The sequence below is a fragment of the Xenopus laevis genome, chromosome 8S, assembly GCF_017654675.1.
Source record: "Xenopus laevis strain J_2021 chromosome 8S, Xenopus_laevis_v10.1, whole genome shotgun sequence".
In the NCBI taxonomy this organism is placed as follows: domain Eukaryota; kingdom Metazoa; phylum Chordata; class Amphibia; order Anura; family Pipidae; genus Xenopus; species Xenopus laevis.
The window spans coordinates 723,571-743,771 of NC_054386.1; the positions used below are offsets into that span (position 1 = coordinate 723,571).

At 40.7% G+C, this 20,201-nt stretch overlaps 1 protein-coding gene across 1 annotated transcript in view; it reads left to right on the forward strand.

The window, feature by feature from the left end:
* Positions 1–397: 397 nt before the first annotated feature.
* prkd1.S (protein kinase D1 S homeolog) overlaps positions 398–20,201 on the forward strand; it is a 42,313-nt gene continuing 22,509 nt past the window's right edge. The window contains exons 1-2 of the mRNA XM_018232192.2: positions 398–1,259; positions 19,532–19,670. Coding sequence (XP_018087681.1) covers positions 1,098–1,259; positions 19,532–19,670 — 301 coding nt within the window. The 5' untranslated portion in view covers positions 398–1,097. The remainder of the gene's footprint in view (positions 1,260–19,531; positions 19,671–20,201) is intronic.

Here is a 20,201-nt window from a genome sequence, read left to right on the forward strand (position 1 = left end):
TATGAAAGTTTGAAAATATTTCTCCTTATCTAAACTGTGTTTTTGTGTCTCAAAATTGTTACAAAGTCTCTTATTTGCACCTGTTAGCTGTTCTGGGCTCTCTGCTAAAAGCCAATTAAGTGAGAAACTTTGTTTCTTTTTCTGGCTGTTCAGTGCAGAGAAAAGAGGGACTTTCCAGTACAAATGAGGGACTGCGGGTTGAGCTGTCAAAAGAGGGACTGTCCCACTGAAAAAGGGACAGTTGGGAGGTATCTCATAGTAAATAGAATTACACTTGAGCAATATCTGTCCCATTTGTACAACATAAAAACACTGGAAACACGTAATGAACGTAAATAGAAAAGAGGTTTTTTCTTTCATTAAAGGGGGTTTTTCAGCTTTCCAGCAGTTTTCTCAGTTGATTTGTGTTCAGATCATTAACCAGAAATAAATCTTTTTTTCAATGACTTTCTCTTTTTTATAATTTGTCCAAATAAGAAGTTAAGGGGGTTATTTATCAAAAAGGGAATTTTGTTGATATTTTATTCCTGATTAAACCACAATCCACGATTTGACCTTATTTATTATTAAAAAAAGCTCCAATTAATCACATCAGGGAAAAACTTGAGAGAGAAAACTCTAGATTTTTTTTAGGCTTTTTCCTGAAAAGGCCAAAATAGTCCGATTTTTTGGTTCGGAGGCCGAAGTTCCCCTTTAAAAACGAATCACCTGTTTAGTGCAGGCGTGTGAGGAAACCTTGGAAACGACAACGTCCCTGCACGTAGCGTCCAATGGCGCAGTCTCGTGCGTGTCATGCAGTCATGTGACCGGTGCATCCGGACAATTTCCGCTTTCCTGAGTCTCCCGCCGTGATGATGTCATACAGCTGCGTGTCCGGCAGGGGACGCTCGTGGCGCCATGTTGCGTGTGGGCCGCGCTCGGACTTGTTGTGAGTGAAAGTTTTGTGAGAGGAAAGAGTCGGCGGCGGGTGCGTGTGACGGAGTGGGAAGGGGATTGAGTGTCCCGCCAGTGCGTGTGTCGCGCCTGTAGCGTCGTGTGTTCCCCCCGGAGGAGGGGCGCGGTTGTGTCGCTGACTCGTGGCAGCCCCCCAGTTGTCTATGAGCGCCCCCCCGGTTATGCGGCCGCCCAGCCCCGCGGGCCCCGGCCTCTCCCTCCAACTACAGATCGGCCTGAGCCGCGAGTCCGTCGTACTGCCCGAGCCCGGGGAGCTGAGCCTGGGGGCCGTGCGGGACATGGCCTGTTCCATTGTGGATCACAAGGTGAGTGACGTTTGTGCTCCTACAACTCCCACAATCCCCTCATACCGGAAGTCTGTTGGGCTCAGGAATAATAGTCAGGGAAATCCCACCTGTTGCTGCTGCTGCTGGGAGTTGTAGTTGAACAACAAGAGCTGCACAAATATCCCAACACTTGTGTCATAGACATGAGCTGAGCCACCGGGATCCTCCTCACACACAGTATTGACTCCTTAGTATTACGTCTTGTTGGACTCTGTGTTACTGTGCAGCATTAGAACTATATACACGGAGTGTTACACAATTGTATCTCTTTATCTTGTGCCTTCAATTCATTCCCTAAATGTCACTGCTCCAATCATTCCCTGATACTCAGCAGCAGCAGCAGAAGCAGCACAGCTATGGGAGTCTTTGTACAACAATCCTGGGGCCTTTACGTCTTTCTCATCTCTACACAAGTCACAATCACATTCAAGACTTTGCAAGGGCTGCACCCCTCTCTGGAACTCTCTCCCACCGTCTGTCCCACTTTCTCCCAACCTTTCTGCTTTCAAGAAATCTCTGAAAACGCACTTCTTTCAAGAAGCCTCCCCTCACTCTGCTTAACTACCAAACACAACACCACATACAGTACCACATTTCTCACCCACTTAATTCCATCTTGTCCACTCCCACACCTTGTGTATTACTCCCTTCCCTTTAGAGTGTAAGCTCCTATGCATAGGGCCTTCCTCACCTTTTGTACCTGTATTGATTGTGATGTTTGTTACTCAATATATTCTATGTATATAATTCATGTGATTTAGTTGTATAATCACATTTACTTTACAGTGCTACGCAATATGTTGGCGCTATATAAATACATGTTAATAATAATAATAATAATTGTCTCACAGACAAAACCATTGCCCCCCACATGTTCCGGCTTGTTGTCTGTAAACAGATCTCGACCTCTGAGCTTCACACACTGTAGTTCTACACTCAAAGCCAGTCTATGGGATTTATGTCCTATGTATGTCCTATGTATGTCCTATGTATGTCCCACTGCTGCTCCAGCCCAACACCATCTATACAACAAGTAACATGACTGAGGGGGACAAAAGGACAGGATTACTGCTAATGTGCAATTTTATTGTAATCCACACAACGTGTTTCCTGCATCACAGACCTTGAAACATCTCGTGTGCATTGCAATAAAACTGCACATTACATAAGGTGTCTGTCCAGCTGAACGCAGGCCATGGATTCGCATAAAAAACCATGGGTTCTGTAGGGTCCACACCCCCATATTTACACCCCATTACTTGTCCCGGATGATGCTTTTTTTTGTATATCACTTTACTTTGTGTTAGAGCAGGGATGATTTTCAAGGAACTTGCAGCTAAACAAAAACTTAAATGGGAAACTCTGCCCAAAACTCTCTCTTTTGGCATAATGCTCTAAGTAATCAATATACATCTATTAAATGTTGACTGAGATTTTAAAGTTATTTGTAAATGTAATTATTAGTAAAGTAGTATCTGTCAGTTTGCATCCTCTGCACTCCTGGTTCCGACTCCTCAGACAATTTAGCAGAAACCAGCTGGTTAAAAGCACTGAAAGAGAACCGACTCCTGTTCTATTTTTCTAAGGGCAATGGTAGAGGAGGAGATTAGTTGTATGTGACAAATCTTCTCTTTTTTGGGGCAACTAATCTGCTTCAAATCCTCATAAGGAAATTTAGGGGCGACACAAGCTTTAGCATCACTTTATCACTGGTTGGAGGAGATTCGTCACCCACAGAAGAGGAGATGTGATCCTCATGTCTGCCATTGGCCTACAAATCAGAGCCACAGAATAGACAGGGCTGAAGAAATGCTGCAATAGCTTTTACAGATAACCTTAAGGGAGCTTACACGGACAGATTTGGGGAGATTTAGTAGCCTGGCGACTATTCACCTCTTCTGCGGTGCTACAATCTCCCCAAATTGCCTTCCCCGTGCCTGCTACCTGCTATAATGACAAAACGCTAGCGATAATGCACTTGCGGCACTTCAATTTCCAAAGTTGCCTAACGAGGAAACTTCAGGTGGCTTCGGAAATCATATAGTGCCACATGTGCATTGTCACTAGCGTTTTGTCATTATAGCAGGTAGCAGGCACGGGGAAGGCAGTTTGGGGAGATTGTCGCCCCGCAGAAGAGGTGAATAGTCGCCAGGCTACTAAATCTCCCCCGAATTTGCCCTGGTGCTTTTTCCAGTTTTGTTTTTTTCAGATTGTTCACCAGAAATATACTTTTTCCAATTACTTTCTATGTTCTAATATTGAAGTGTAAAGTTTAATTTTTCACCTTCTAAAGCAGCTCTGGGAGTGGGGTCGCCGACTCTTTAACTGTTCTAAATTGATACATTTAGTTGATCCATTTCTTATGTTTGTCCCTGCTGAGCAGAATCCCTGAGTGTCATTACAGGCAGCTGTTAGACTTGATACAATAGTTGCACTTATATTCCCCATAGATCCTACTGGAAATGTATTTACTAAATGTATCAATTAAATCAACTAATTGTAGCAAATTGTAACAGGTCAGATGTTCCTGGCTCACTGAGCTGCCAGACTGAAACACTAGAGACAGGGACAGTAAAGTTTAAAGTTCAATTTTGGAAAAATGATACAAAAAAAAATAAAAGATGGAAAGCAATTGAAAAAAGTCTTTCTGTGGTGAAATATCAGAAAGCAACTCAATTGGAAAGAGTGTTTGGAAGGGGAATTTAAAGGAGCAATAACCTCCAACAATGAAGGTGTTAGAGTCAGGGTCACTATAGTGTACAAATTGCAGTTCAGCTGTGTAGGAGACAGTGGCCAAACAGGGTCAATTCCTGGTTCTTTATAGAATGAATAGTAAACCTCTCTCTTACAAAACAGGACATTTGTTGCCAATATATTGTTTGTAGTTGTTGGATGGACAGATTCTCATACACTTCAAATGTTCTTCAATATCTTACTGGACCTTTAAAGAGATACATCTATCAAAACATTGCCTTTGCATGCTATTTACAATTTTGCTAGTAAAGTATTTCTTCAGTGCTGTTACGTTAACTATATGATCCCCATGTTCCTATTACGATTATATTGTGATTTCCTCAACATGATGGATCCGTGTGCTTTCTCTCTGTCAGGGTTAAGCTGCTTAGGGCTTTTCAGTGCAAGGATTTTCCTTCACTTTCCCTTTTGCACTTGGCACACTGGCAGGGTATTACATTTGCAGAGAATGACATTGCTGGAGAGGCAGCCATTTTTTCTCTGCTTTGTAACATAGAGAACTGTGTTTCTTTAATGTGCTATTTATGTACAGTAATCATTGGTCTCAGCTTATGTCAGTCTGTGTGAAGGCATGCACACACGCGTTCTTGTATACTGGAATCTCTGTGGGCACACATTGCACATTGATCACAAATGGATGTTGAATGCATATAGACAAGCACCATGGCAGCATCTGAGTCAATTGAGAATGTCAATCCCATTGTGTCCCTAGCTTTAAAGGAGAACTAAACCCTAAAAATGAATATCAATATATCAATAATGTTAGTGGGTCCCTAAGCTCAGTAAGTGACAGCAGCACGGAGCATGTGCAGTGAATCAGCAGAAATGAAGATGGGGAGCTACTGGGGCATCTTTGGAGACACAGGTCTTTACTGCTAAAGGGTTGTTGTTGCCTTGGGCTGGTACAGAAGCACAAAACATCATATTTAAGCTTTACTTTTCCTTTAAGATGCCCTTGCTTATCAAATGGGTTTTGCCTGTTGCCTCTGTACATGGTAGGCCTGGTTGGGCTAATGCATTGCTTGTAGTGATGTGAGGCAAGAAACCTGTGGTTTCAGCAGGGCCGTATTTATATATACCGTATATACTCGAGTATAAGCCGAGTTTTTCAGCCCCCAAAATATGCTGAAAAACTCTCCCTCAGCTTATACTCGGGTCAAGCGTAAAAACGGTCGCCAAGAATGGTCGCCGGCGTCCAAGAATAGTCTCGAAGGATATTCGCCGGTGTTCAAGAGATGCCGGCACCTCCAATGGGAGCAGAAACTCTCAATGTTTTGATTGAAATTTACCAGAAGCTGCTGCATTTCTCACCCTAGGCTCATACTCGAGTCAATAAGCTTTCTCAGTTTTTGGAGGTAAAATTAGGTACGTCGGCTTATACTCGGGACGGCTTATACTCAAGTATATACGGTATGTGCCTTGGGGAGAGCTGGATTATATCTTTTGAGTCACTAAACTTCTGTACATATCAGTGCTATTAGTAAAGCTCCTTTTTATATCTTCATTGTTATTTTCTGTTTGGCAGTTACATGTAGAGTTCTTTGATACTTGCTAGGTTCTTATTTCGTTTTTAACTCCCTGTGCTCTTTGACCTTGTTCTTTGTTTCCATACATCAGTTCCATACACATGCAACACATTGCCATCATCATTTGCCTATAAAGTGCCAGCAAGTAACCCGGTGCTTTACATTTGTTTCTAACAAATAGCTGTCTCGCATTTGGGTCTTACAGTATGAAAATACGATTGGAGGGCCTGATCACCAAGGCTTACAATTTAAAGGGAGAAATTATAAAAATAAACTAAACTATGTGCCTGTGATAGATTCTGTAACTGGTTAAACATCGTAGGAATGCTAAAATACTTTTGATGTCTTTGCAATGTGTTTTTGCATACAATCTTGCAGAGAAACCCCTTTTACACCAGCAGTGGCTGTGCATTGATTCTATATAATGTATTCCATGTATTCCATGTACAAGGTGATCATGGGTGAGTGCTTTTATTGCCTCTTACTGTACCTTTTAACGGACCTCCTCTCTCCCCCAATCCTCCTCTTCCCTGCTCTGGCTTTTTGCCTTCTCTTTCCACGTATACACTATTATAACTTTTGTTGGCTACAGTCCCCTAGCTTTTCTCCCAGGCAATAATGTCCCACATATTTAACTGCCTCCCTGCTGCTTATGTTTTGTAGACTTTCTGCTTCATATTGTTTTCGGCACAAGATGAGAATAAAGTGCAGCATTGCTGAAAGGATAGTGGCTAGTTGTCATTGAGCAATGCTGTATAGTGTCCCGGGGTGTAGTGTCCCGCGGTATTCGGTATAGTGTTACATGGTATAGCATTCCGCGGTATAGCATCCCGTGGCATAATATCCATAATATGGTATTCACATGGGTGTTTGGGACTTGTTCTGTTCCTGGCTATTGTAGAGGTTGCATTTTAGGCATTGTTGTCAATAAAAGGGTTTAGAATATTTGCACCAGACTTTTAATACCTGCATAGTTAAAGCACTGCTTTGCATTCACCCTTTCTGACTTTCGTAAACAGTGAGCTTGTTAGGAAGTCACATTTCTCTGCAAACAAGCCTGAAAAATCTTGCAGACGCACACAGTGTTAAAGCAAACACTCCACCAGCAGCACAAGTTTCCATTTCCACATCCTGAAAAAAAAAAAAAAGAAAGTAAAAGCAAACGTATAAAGAACATTGCTGGCCAATTTAGGCTTCACACTTCCTTCTGGTTGACCTTTTGTTATGGTAAAAGAAGGAAAAGAGAGATATTTGTTGTATAATGCACACTCACTCCTAATAGCCAGATCTACCTGTATTAGCCCAGGTGGCCCAACATACAGATGTTTTCCATCTGTCCTGTATATACCCATAAAACAAGTAAAATCAGATGTAATGAATACATGACTAGTGCAGGGGGATGGCTTGTTTCACATAATAGTAAATGTTTTTGTCCATTGTCGTTGCAGTTTAGTATCCTTATGTCCTAAATAGTTTTTGGGTAATACTTTTGCTAGCATAACAAAAATGGTGTAAAAGTGATACAATGATTGGCTTACTAAGATGAAAATCACCGCAAACTTTCAGAACATTTCATTTTCTTTTTCAAAGCTAATTCTAAAGTTTTACCCTATAACTTTCAGTGAAAATATCCTCTTTCACCAATTGAATTGTATTTCTACAGACACTATTGTATCCTAGTCTTAAAGCTATATTTCTGAACATTGCAGCTACTACTGTGTTAATGCAGCAGTTGGGTGTCAGATATTCACTGACCGTTAGACCCAATATATCTTATAGGGGGGCTCCTTTTGCCTAGAAGATGTATAAGAGGTCACTCTATTAAACTCACCAGACATCATGTCTCTCTACATGCAGAATTTGTGCAAAAGGCAGTTATTTTGTTACATTTTGTTTGTACTGGAATCAGTTATTTGAGTGAGCTCTAATTCATCTGCTAGGAAAGGAGCCCCCCTATAAGATATATTGGATCTAACTGTCAATGAATATCTGACACCCAACTGCTGCATGAAGACAGAATGAAGAGAAACAGATGCTGAGAGAGGAATAGTGAATCAAACTTGATTATTTCAGAATCAATGCAGAATTTTTAATTGGTTGTATTTAGAAATTTTCTTCAGTATGATGCTTATATACATTTTTTATTTTCGCTAAAGTTCCCCTTTAAGTAACAGACCGACATCAACTTGGTCTTGGTCTTTCATTTATTTACACTTTGAGTGTCTTACTCACATGTGCCCATTGATGTCCTTATAATCACATATGCTTCAAAACACGTTTAGTGCTTTATTAATGCATTTAACGACTTATGAAAGTCACCTGTGATGATGTATAGATGGGTAGCATCAGCCACCAAAAGGAAGATTATTTCACCAAAGGAGAGTGCCCACCCCTGCTAAACCAGTGACTGGGACACACTTGCAAAAAGTAAAAGTAACGTTGAAAAATGTTGTTTTTTCTTTTTTGAACTTTAAACATTGGATAGATAAATTTGTCATACAAAACTAGGGATGCACCGAATCCACTATTTTGGATTCGACCGAACCCCCGAATCCTTTGCGAAAGATTCGGGTGAATACCGAACCGGATCCGAACCCTAATTTGCATATGCAAATTAGGGATGGGAAGGGGAACATTTTTTACTTCCTTGTTTTGTGACAAAAAGTCATGCAATTTCCCTCCCCACCCCTAATTTGCATATGCAAATTAGGATTCAGTTCAGCCAGACAGAAGGATTCGGCTCAATCCGAATCCTGGCCGAATCCCGAACCGAATCCTGGATTCGGTGCATCCCTATACAAAACACCTTTTCTTATTGAATCTGAGAATTTGTGGCTGGTAGTAAAGATACATCTAATCTACAGCAACTCTCTTTCCCCAACATGTGAAACGCATGGAGCAGAGGTGCACAGAGCTAAGGTTAGGGGCCAAGCGGAGAGCCATGGGCTTTGTCACACTGAAAGCTTTGTAAGAAAGAAGAGCAGGTATAAAAGAGTAACACAATGAAACCTCTTTTGTTAGCAGAACATAGTGTACCATAGCAACTGTGGGATGTATTAATAGAAGATGCTATCCTATACCCTGTGCTTAGCCTGTGTCCGCAGGTCATGCCCCAAGCCTCTCTCTGAGCCTCTGAAGCTGCCATCACTGTGCTCATTCACACAGCCTTAGGGGAGCAAATCTGGCTTTGAATTTCCACCACAACACCGCTTGTAACCATGTCTTAAATTCAATTTAACTAATCTTTGAATAAGACTGACCATTACTCTTAAGGCTAGTGGATGTTTGACTAATCCACTAAATAGGTGGTTTTCCACTCATTGGTTCAAGTCATCTGCAATTAGGAAATTTACTCTATGCCTAGCCGATAAAAGCGGTCGTCAGACAGAGTCGGCAGCTTATTGGCCTTCCGACGGGCTTCTCTGATCGATATCTGGCCAAGAGTTGGCCAAATGTTGAACGGGCGGGGATAAAAAACCCGTTTGCTGATTGCATCTGTTCATTGATCTGGTCCCGTGATCCACCCGTCCATATTATCCTATCATTGGGCCCTACGGCCCACGATTGGGTTAGCCCAATATCGCCCACCGATATCGGGGAGAGATCCTCTCGTTTGGCGATTGTGTATGGACACCTTAAGAAGTGAATATTGCAGGTTATAGGAATTGCAGTTTCCAGATTGTGGCAAATAGTGCGCTAAACTGCTCTGATAGTTCAGTATATAAACTACAGCAATTCTAGCCATATATTTTTTTTTTTAGAATTTAGTTCTGCTTTAATCTAGGTGACCTGGGACATTTGTCACTAATATTACAAGATTTATAGTTGTGCTAGGCCTGTATGTAGAAAAGGTCATCTCTAGAAGCAAGCATGGAGACAAGTGTGCCAAATTAATTAATTAATTGTCTGATAAGAAGGGCTTTGGAAATTAAGCCTTTATCACAAGCTGTTCTGTGTACTATGTAACTGACATGGACTTCACTTGACATTGCAATATAACTGAGCTGTTACACACTGTATTATATGGTATAACTGTGAATTTTGCACTGTAACTATGGTTGTTAATACTGTAGTTGCATGTACTCACCCCCTTCTCTCCCCCCCAATACATTTTGCATGTTGGCTAGTCTTGGGTATTGTGAGAAATTGCTTTTAGGGTCAGCTTGGAAGGGCTGGAAAAGCTCGAAAAGTCGCTTAGCTTGAGGCATGAATAAAGCAACAATTTTTTCACCATAATCGGAGTGCTGCTGAAGTATTTTCTTGTGCTTTTAGGGTCAGGGCACACGCGACAAATCTCCTCTTCTTCGGGCGACTAATCTCCCCGAACTGCCTCCCCTGCCTTCCTGCCGGATAAAATGTAAATGGCTGGCGGGATGGCACTCGGAGCGATTACTTTTCCGAAGTTGCTTCACAAGGAAACTTTGGGAGACTTCGGAAAACGAATCGCTCCGAGTGCCACCCCGCCAGCCATTAAAATATTAGCCTGTGGGAAAGCAGGAGAGGCAGTTTGGGGAGATTAGTCGCCCTGAAGAAGAGGAGATTTGTTGTCGGGCAACTAATCTCCCCAAATCTACCTATGTGCCCTAACCCTTGGAGACAAAGCACCCCATTTGCCATCACCGTTCTCGGACCTCTGGACTCTTTCTCCTTTAAGGGAATGGCAAATAGTGAAGCACACAGTATCAAGTAGATAAACCGGTCACCAACTATAAAATAGTGAGAGAGAGCCTCCTGGACCATTTCATGGAGGTGTAATTAGGCTTGGAGAAGGCCTAGATTTAGAGTTCTATTTCATATTATAAACAACAATGTATTTGGTCAGAAAAAAGTTAAAGTGTAATGGTAATTGAATTATCCCTGCTGCGCTTCATAGCAAAGGAGAGGATTGAAGCCATAATTTGCCCTCAGCGATTTAGTAATCTAATGGGCTCACCTATGATTTCAGTGCCTCCCCCAACATCTACAGAACTGGGATGTAAGTCTTACAAAGTATGCAGAAGTCTCCAAAGAATGAAAGAAGCATAAGCTAGTGCCATTTAATTGCGGATATATCTGTGCAGTGCCCGACTGTATTCCAGCAGGTGTATATTCAAGTTCATAGGTGCCAAACATCTGGAGGTTGTGTAGTGGTTTGTGGGCCAGATGCATCGGAGGCTGGGGGTACATCTAGGTGCTCGTTTGTTTTTCCTGCCGTCTGAGGTCTCTAATCAGTAACCAACCTGCCTAAATAACAGGGAGTGCCCTCACCATTTAGTGAATCACAACTCAGGTGTGCCAGGCATTTAACAAAGTGAATACCAGCCACACCTCTTCATTGTGAGCACAATATATTACTCCCTGTGCATCAAAATAAAGCTGGCAAGCTGCTGTGTTTTCTTGTTTACTAAATCATTTATTATCATCTATATTTGCTTCATAGTTGATGCTGTTTGTAATGTATGCATATTCTATGTGGGATTGGCACTGAAATGTTCTAGATGCAAACTCAGATATGATAGGGCCCTCAAATGTATTTTGTCACTCTTTTCATTGGCCACGGCGACAAATATGTGGGGCATACCCATTTATTATTCTCTCCCTAATATTTGGTATATTCATTATTTGGAAATATCTGGTTAAAAACAACTCTTGGATGGACTGATCTAAGCAAATGGGTTGGTTCTGAGGGTTTTCCTACTGGTTGGATTTTCCAGCTCTATGGGCAGGTGGCAAAATGATTTAAAGGGATACTGTCATGGGAAAATTTTTTTTGTCCAAAATGAATCAGTTAATAGTGCTGCTCCAGCAGAATTCTGCACTGAAATCCATTTCTCAAAAGAGCAAACAGATTTTTTTTATATTCAATTTTGAAATCTGACATGGGGCTAGACATATTGTCAATTTCCCAGCTGCCCCTGGTCATGTGACTTGTGCTCTGCACTTTAGGAGAGAAATGCTTTCTGGGAGGCTGCTGTTTTTCCTTCTCAATGTAACTGAATGTGTCTCAGTGGGACCTGGATTTTACTATTGAGTGTTGTTCTTATATCTACCAGGCAGCTGTTATCTTGTGTTAGGGAGCTGCTATCTGGTTACCTTCCCATTGTTCTTTTGTTTGGCTGCTGGGGGGAAAGGGAGGGGGGTGATATCACTCCAACTTGCAGTAAAGAGTGATTGAAGTTTATCAAAGCACAAGTCACATGACTTGGGGCAGCTGGGAAATTGACAATATGTCTAGCCCCATGTCAGTTTTCAAAATTGAATATAAAAAAAATCTGTTTGCTCTTTTGAGAAATGGATTTCAGTGCAGAATTCTGCTGGAGAGGCACTATTAACTGATTCATTTTGAAAATTTTTTATTTTCCCATGACAGTATCCCTTTAAATTGACTGGACGTTCACTTGAATGAAATTACTTTTTTGGTTGTGCTACCTGCAGTCTGTAGAAAGCTAAAATGCACATACAAGCCAACTGGAGGACAGATAACATGTGATCTCAGGCTAGTTGAGCTTCTAAAGCAGTAAATGGCCCCTGTGCTTGCCTGGGTCTTTGGTTGGTTGATACAGAAAGTCTTCATTTTTCTCTCCGTTGCACCAAATAGGTGATGTTCCTGTTTTTTGGAAAAGCAAACGCATGGCTTCATTTAATAAAATCATATTTATTTTTCATACTGTGGTCATACTGTTCGAAGGAAGAAAAACCCCATTTATGACACTGTAATGCCTTCCTTTTTTTTTTTTTTTTGAAATATTTGTCTTCATAGTAGAATAATGGGCGAATTGTTAGTTCAGGGTTTTGCTGCCTATGTGCATTATGAGTAGAAAAAGAAACTAAGATATTTATCTCTTGACAATGCTTGTCTATTGTGTTGGATTCCTGCTTATATACTATATATGTGTGAGTGTGTGTGTGTGTTTTAAAGGGGACATTTAGTTCTCCAGGCATTTTCAAGGTTTTTGGAATTTTTGGAATGTATTACTTCTTTCCTTTACCACATAAACGGGGAATTTCAAAATTCTGTAATTGTATTATCTTTTACTTTTTCACCCCCTCTAACTAAATGTTAACGTCCAGTAAAGCAAAGAAATAAAAGTATTAATTAGTATATTTTTCCCAGTTAAGGTGGTCATACTTGGGCTGATAAAAGCTACAAATGTGGCCTCTCCCAGCCAAAAATGAGGCAGATATTTATTGGCAAGTGAGAAATTTCCTTTGAGTGAGTGCTGATTCGGGCACTGATGCAGTCTTTTGCTGAGAGATCTTACCTGGGCTTCCATTATGATCTTTTTGTTGGCCCTGGATCCAAATGATCAAATAATCCAAAACTGATCCAGAGAAGTGGCTACATCGCCTAAGGTTCCAATAATTTGTTGACCTCATCAAATGTGTAGATCTAAAACTGGCCATGCACTATAAGATCTACTTAATTGTTTGAGGTTGCCAATTGACTGGATCTTTCCTTGATATTGGCCCGAGACATGCAGGATTTTAGGACGAGGACAGCAAAGTGGTTCTCCTAACTTGATATTTAAACCTGGCTGATCAATATTTGTCCAATTTTCATCCAGATAGCAATCAGCAGGCCAACCAGAGGGCCCCTACATGAGCAGATAAGCTGCCAAATTGGTCTGAAAGGGCCAAATTGGCATCTGAAATCTGCCTGTGTATGGCCATCTTTACAGTACTGTATATGCCCAGATTAGTTTGCACTATTTTAGAAACTATTTTATATTTGAAAACTATCAGTATATTTTGGGGGCTGTTTATGAGTATGTATTCTACAAAGCTGTGCTTGCATACAGTATAAAGATGTAAAGCAGATTTTTGCTACCTACATGCTGCTGATCAATTGTTGGCCCTCCACCAGTGATTGGATTTTAATGTCTTGTGCAGACCCATTGAAAGAGAACTACATCAATGAGCCAATACAGTCCTTGAACAAGGGTAACAAACCCAACAGTTACAGATCCCAGTGGGGCAGCCTCCATACACAGTAACTTTGCAACTCAGTCTGAAGGGGCTGAATTGGAAGTTTATATCAGCCCATGAATGGGCACACACCTTATTTTTTACACTTTTAGGTAAAATGCAGGTACTGCTGTGGGTTTTGGCCTGAAAACATAGGTGTGCATTTTCAAAATGGTTCTGTATCAGCAAGCGTTGACATTTTTCTGCTGTTACGGTTAGCCTTGGGCAATGACAGAAATGGTATTTTGACACTGCACCCCCTGTGGTTTACAAAACATTTGAAAGTATTGAAAATTCTTGTAATCCCCTGTTCTCAGCCAACTGAATGTGTAAAAATGTGCAAGGAAGCAATTTCCAATAATCCAATTGTCTAGGTGATTTCAAGGCTTTGCACAAGCATGGTGATTACCTATGGCTGACTAAAGGCAGTGTGTACTATATCCCTGGGGGAAAGGTGCATGCAGTTGTGGGAAATCACCAGAAAATACTGCATGTCAAACACTTTACATATAACTTCCCCACATGTGCCATGAACCGTACTGAATATACTGTAAATCTTGTAATTCACACCTACAAATATGTATAACAAGAATGTAAGAAGATATCATGTGTCCAAGAGAAAGTCCTTCAGTAAGAACCAGGTGGTGGGATACCTTATATTCTATTATTTAGTAAGAATACTGTACCTGAGCTCTCCTGAGTTCCATTACAGATGATGTTGGAAGTAAAGGAGGTCATACACGGCAGATATAAGCATGTCCTTTAGACCGATTCAGTAGCTTATCTGCCCATGTAAGGGGTCCTCAAACGGCCTCCCAACTGATAGGCCGAAAATCAAGCCCATGTTGATCAGGCAGGTTTGATTTTCCCATTGGATTGAAGATTACATTGGCTAATTGATGTGGTGCTTGTCCTGGTGGCGCCTGTTGCCGAAATTGTAATCTGATCATTTGGCCCCAGGGCCAAACAATCGTATTAGCCTGATATTGCCTGCCTTTGGTCGGCATATCGGGAGCCTAAACACTTACTGAGATATTTGTGTAAGTACAGGTATGGGATCCGTTATCTGGAAACCCATTATCCAGAAACTTCCAAATTATGTAAAGGCTGTTTCCCATAGACTCTATCATAATCAAATAATACAAATTTTAAAAAATGATTTCCTGTTTTCTCTGTAATAACAGTACATTGTACTTGATCCAAACAAAGATATAATTAATCCTTATTGGAAGTAAAACCAGCCTGTTGAGCTACATGATTTTCTAGTAGTCTTAAGGTATGATGAAGATCCAAATTATGGAAAGACCCGTTATCCGGAAAGCCCCAGGTCCCAAGCATTCTGGATAATAGGTCCCATACCTGTGCATATAAAATGTATGCTGAATGTATGTGCATGTATATAGAGTTAATGAGTCGTCAATAATGAGTAAAGTTAATCTGACGGATGTATTAACTATGATAAAAGGACAGTGCTACCTGCTTTATTATCATAGTAGGTGTGTACCTGGCACAATGTATATACAACTGGCAAACAAGAAGTCCCTCTCCTGTTGGGCATTAGTCAGGTCACTTATTCTCTGCTTTTCTGTGTAGTTAGACTTCTGAGCTACAGTAGGTAGTGAACAGGGATAGGGATGATCAAGAAGCCCCTGTATCATGCTTTTTCCTATTAAGGTAATAATTAGCAGCTTTAATGTTCATCTACATTAATTGCTTGCCCCATAGCTTTTGTAGAGCAAAATACCAAGTCATGAAAAATCCCTGCTACTCAGTTCTGTGAATGAGAGAGGTCTGATTGCCTTGCCTGGTGTGGGCAGTGTGGCTCTATAACTGGGCTATAATGATGGGCAGCTTTGAAATTTCTCCATTTTTTTTATCTGGAGAAATTTTTAAAGCCTGTGTTTCTTCCATTCACATATCAGTGTGGAATATTGGTGTTTGGGTGAGAACATGTAGGAGGAACACATTGCAGATTCGACAGTTGCTCTTTGATCCCATTTTTAAAAGGATATTCTGTTTTTCTTTTCATTATATCAGTGCTTTGTTGGCATGAAACCTGTCCTTACCTGTTGCCGTGTTAAATATCATTGTCCACATAAACTAGTTTAAAGGAGAACTAAAGCCTAACAAGAATAAGGCTAGAAATGCCACTTCTTGTATGTATTTGGCCCCTGAGTTTAGGAGCTGACTCCGTATACAGTATATAATCAAATACATGATACAAGAGTAATTTGTTATTAATTTATATTCACATTACATGGCAGTATAAATATCAGTACTTTTTGCAACAGCATTAGATAAAACTCAGCACTGTAGCAATTATTTCTGTGACAAACATAATGGTACTTTCGATGATTTCAGATGGAGAGATTTGGTGGTCAAGATCGAAGGCATTAGTGATGTGCCGGTTGACAAAAAGTTTACCAGCACCCAATCCTAACCTTGCCTGCTAACACGGTTACCCACCCCTGACCATAACCCGGTGAACCCTTGAATTTATAGACCCGCCCTGCCATAACATTACAAGGGGCAGGTCCAATCAGGCTCAATCCTTAAAATAATAAAAATTGCTCACTGGAGGTGAGTGAGACTACTGACAGGGAGAGTAAAAGGAAGAGCTCAACCCAAACTTGCCTGCAACCCAACTATCATGTGCAAAGTTATCCCAAACCCACCACTCCTGAGCTGGCCAGAACATCACTAGAAGGCTTGGGTCATTACTCTTACTCGTTACTCTTACAGGTCTGCTGAATCTCAAGGTTGGTGCAGAAAGCTCAGTATATAATAGACAGTATATCTAGATATATCCTGGGCTAGACAGAGGTTGCACATGTCTACGGTGCTAAATACCCGGACACATACCTCATCTACCTACCCTTAGTTTGCCATTTGGTAATTCCAGCTTCCAGGCCAGTTGAGGGAGCAGCAACCCTGCCTTGGGTGCCCCTTATATTTGTCCAGCCACCGGACACATTTAGTTCTACTCCTCTACTCAACTTGTAGCTGAGGGCATGAACATTCAGACTGCAGGCTGTATAATAACTTACATTGAAGCTACATGAGTGCATCAGTAGTTTGCAGGTGGTTCAATTTGCGTTTGCTTATGTTTTTTTCTTGTTTACATAGGGCCAAAATATCATTGTTTCATGGAGTACTGAATGGGGGCAGAAATGCTTCTTTTGGCCCTGGCTCAGTTACTTTTGTGCAAGTTTTTTCTTTTTGTTTCCGATGCTTCGTCTTCAGCAGTGTATGGGGGGAAGCCTCCACCTCATCAAAAAGATCTTGTGTGTTGGCTGTACACGCGGCATCATTTGTAGGTTTTTGTTTGGTGTTTCACTTGAATACTTTGTGTGGTGTGACAACATTGACATTAAAACTTGGACTGATGGTTGGGTTAGAAACAGGAGAGCAGCTAATTGGCAGGAGAATGTCTATGTGGCCGCCTCGTTGCTTTGTATTTCTCTCTATTAAGATATTGTTTGGCCTCTGTCTTATATTACCTTTATTGGCTGTTCCCACTCCTGCCCTAGGCTTTTGTACTACAGTAACTTGTGGTTAGTCAGTAGTTGATGTGTTTCAGCAGTACATTAGTTAATATTTTCTAGTCCCCACTCCCGTCTCCTACTGCACATACATGTTCCTTTCCCTCTCCTCCTTTCCTCGCTCTTTCCTTTCCTGCAACCGTTTCCTGTATTACATCCTTCTCTTCTCCACTTTATACTCGTAAGTGGTTTTATTTTTAACATGGATTTATAAGGCACCAACATATTCATCAGCGCTGTACAACAAAAGGCTGTATAAATCAAACATATAAGGGTGTTCCCAGCTCATTGCAGGTTATACTGGTGTTTTTTTTTTTTAAAAATACCCCCACCCCCATTTTCATCCATTGCTACTTAAGGTCCCCGTAGACGCAAAGATTTTTCTTTGCCGAACGAGCGATTTTAGCAAAGTCCGACCAATCCATTGAATTATCGTGCGGTTAGTGGGATTCGAACGATCGCACATCTTACGATTTTTCGTCCGACATCTGTCAGAAAATTGATTGGCCAGGTTAAAAAATCTTTATCGGCCCCAGTGCAATGTATCTATGTCTGCAGGGCCAAGCAGCTCCCCTTTGTTTTCCTGGAAAATTAGTCTTTTTAGTTGATGGACACATCGTACATTTAAACGATCGTTTTGAGATAATTGTGGTCTCACGAATTATGTGCCTCTTTTATTTAATGAAGCGCTGTTTAGCCTGCAGTGAACGCATTCTTAAATTAAAAATATAATTTTTAAAAAGTATTTCCTTTTTCTGTGTAATAATAAAACAGTCACTTGTACTTGATCCCAACTAAGAAATAATTAATCCTTATTGGAGGCAAAACCAGCCAGTTGGGGTTATTTCATGTTTATATGATTTTCTAGTAGACTTAAGGTATGAAGATCCAAATTACAGAAAGAACTGTTATCTGGAAAACCCCAGGTCCGGAGCATTCTGGGTAAGAGGTCCCATACCTGTTTTTCAGTAGATCTGAGCCGGAGTCATGAAACTTGTGATTGATTACAAGTACTATATTATAAATCCCGAAAACTGGATGGAAAAAACTCAAATTGCTCAACATCTATGTACATATCATAAAGCAAGGGGTAAACTTGATTGTCTTTCATTATCCTCTTTCTACACGATTTTCTGGCCTTGGCTTTCGATAAATGTGCCCCTTAGTTTTGATAGGAAGCCTATGAAGCAATTTTGCATGTTTATGGCATATTATTATCACACAGTGCAGTTAATTGTAAGGGCTATTTTTCAGTAGCCAAATGCAGCAATAGCTCCTTATAATGATCTGAGTCTCATGTCTGTCAGTGCTGAGAAATGTTATTGTATCCTGTTATCTACAGAACATTCCATATAATTGATGTAACGTGTGTATCAAGATGATAATTCAGCATTGTTTGATTCCAAACACGAGAGAGAAACATCTTTTGCCTCCTTAGCTTCCCTTTTCCCTTTAGTTAGAGGGTCACATAAAGAGCAAAATGCTCTGCATCACATGCGGGCAATGCTAACCCCGCATTACTGGATCCTTGTGTATATTTTATGGGCAGATTTATCAAGGGTCAAATAGTAAAGTCGAATTTTGAGTTTCAAAATTCACACAATCGAATTTTATTTCCCCTAATCAAATTCATATTCGAATGTGAGATTTATCACCCCTCAACCATGGCAATAGTCCTCATTTGAATAGTCGCCACCTAAAACCTGCTGAGTTCACGGCCATTTGTTAATAGCCTTCCTGACATTCAAGTTTTTTTTTTTTTGGGAGAAAAACTTGATTCATACAAAACAAATACGAGTTGAATAAGATTTGAATTTTTGGGTTGGAACCATCTGATCAAATATTAGACATTTTGGATTTTTTCTTAAATAACCTCCCAGTCGAATTGTGAATATATTTCAATTAAAAGAAGATTCGCATTAATTCAAAATTCTACCTTTGATAAATGGGCCTCTTAGTCTTAGCTCTGAGTTCTTTGTTGGGATTGTCTGGTCTTTAACTAATGGCAAATAATCTCTAGGGTTTTACCTAAAAAACCAGGATGAATAAAAGTTTTGTGCTGTCACAGGTTATTTCTAGAAAGTTATGAGAAAATTAAAAGGGACACACTCACTTTTTGAGTGATCTGCTTTATACTATTTAGCATTATTTTATTTATATATGTGTATATACAATGCCAATCCAAATCATATAATTATATCTGTGATTAAGTAGCACTATTATTGCTACTGGGGGAACACAGCCAGACTACCACCTATGAAACCCACCCCCATGAAGCAAAAAAGAAAAAAGCAGACACGGACGCACACACACGCACAGACGCACACGCACAGACGCACACGCACACACACAGATGTTTATTGTATCATTGGAACAACATGTGGTATGAAGAGCATTCATTGATATTTATTGTATTGTCTGTATAATTATAAGGTGGCATAAAGTGTTCAGACAGCCCATTTCTAATGTTCCCTGTCACTTACAGTTTCCAGAATGTGGTTTCTACGGGATGTATGACAAGATCCTCTTGTTTCGCCACGACCCAAACTCAGAAAACATCTTGCAGCTGGTAAAGTCTGAGGCTGATATTCAGGAGGGGGACCTCATTGAAGTGGTGCTCTCAGGTAAAATCTCACTTTCTTTCTTATGTACATGGAACCTTTTAATATTTCCCTGAGTCAATTCCAAATGGGCATGTGACACAGAGATGTATGAAGCCTTCAGCAGGCAATGCATGTGTCATACTTACAGTAGTGCCACAAGGGAGCTTTTTGTCTCCCCAATGATTTATTGATCAGACAGAGTTGTTCAAAATGCTACATATCTCCCTATGTGCCATTACCCTTTTGCTTTGTTGGGGGATCAAGTGTTACATACATAACATAACATAATAGCCAGAACACTACTTCCTACTTTTCAGCTCTCTAACTCTGAGTTAGTCAGTGACTATAAGGGGGGCCACATGGGACAAAACTGTTCAGTGAGTTTGTAATTGATCCTCAGCATTCAGCTCAGATTCAAAAGCAACAGATATGTCCCATGTGCCCCCGCCTCGAGTCACTGATTGGTTACTGCCTGGTAATCAGTGGAAAGCAAGAGAGCTGAAAAGCAGGAAGTAGTGTTCTGGCTATTATGTTACACATCCACTCACTCCA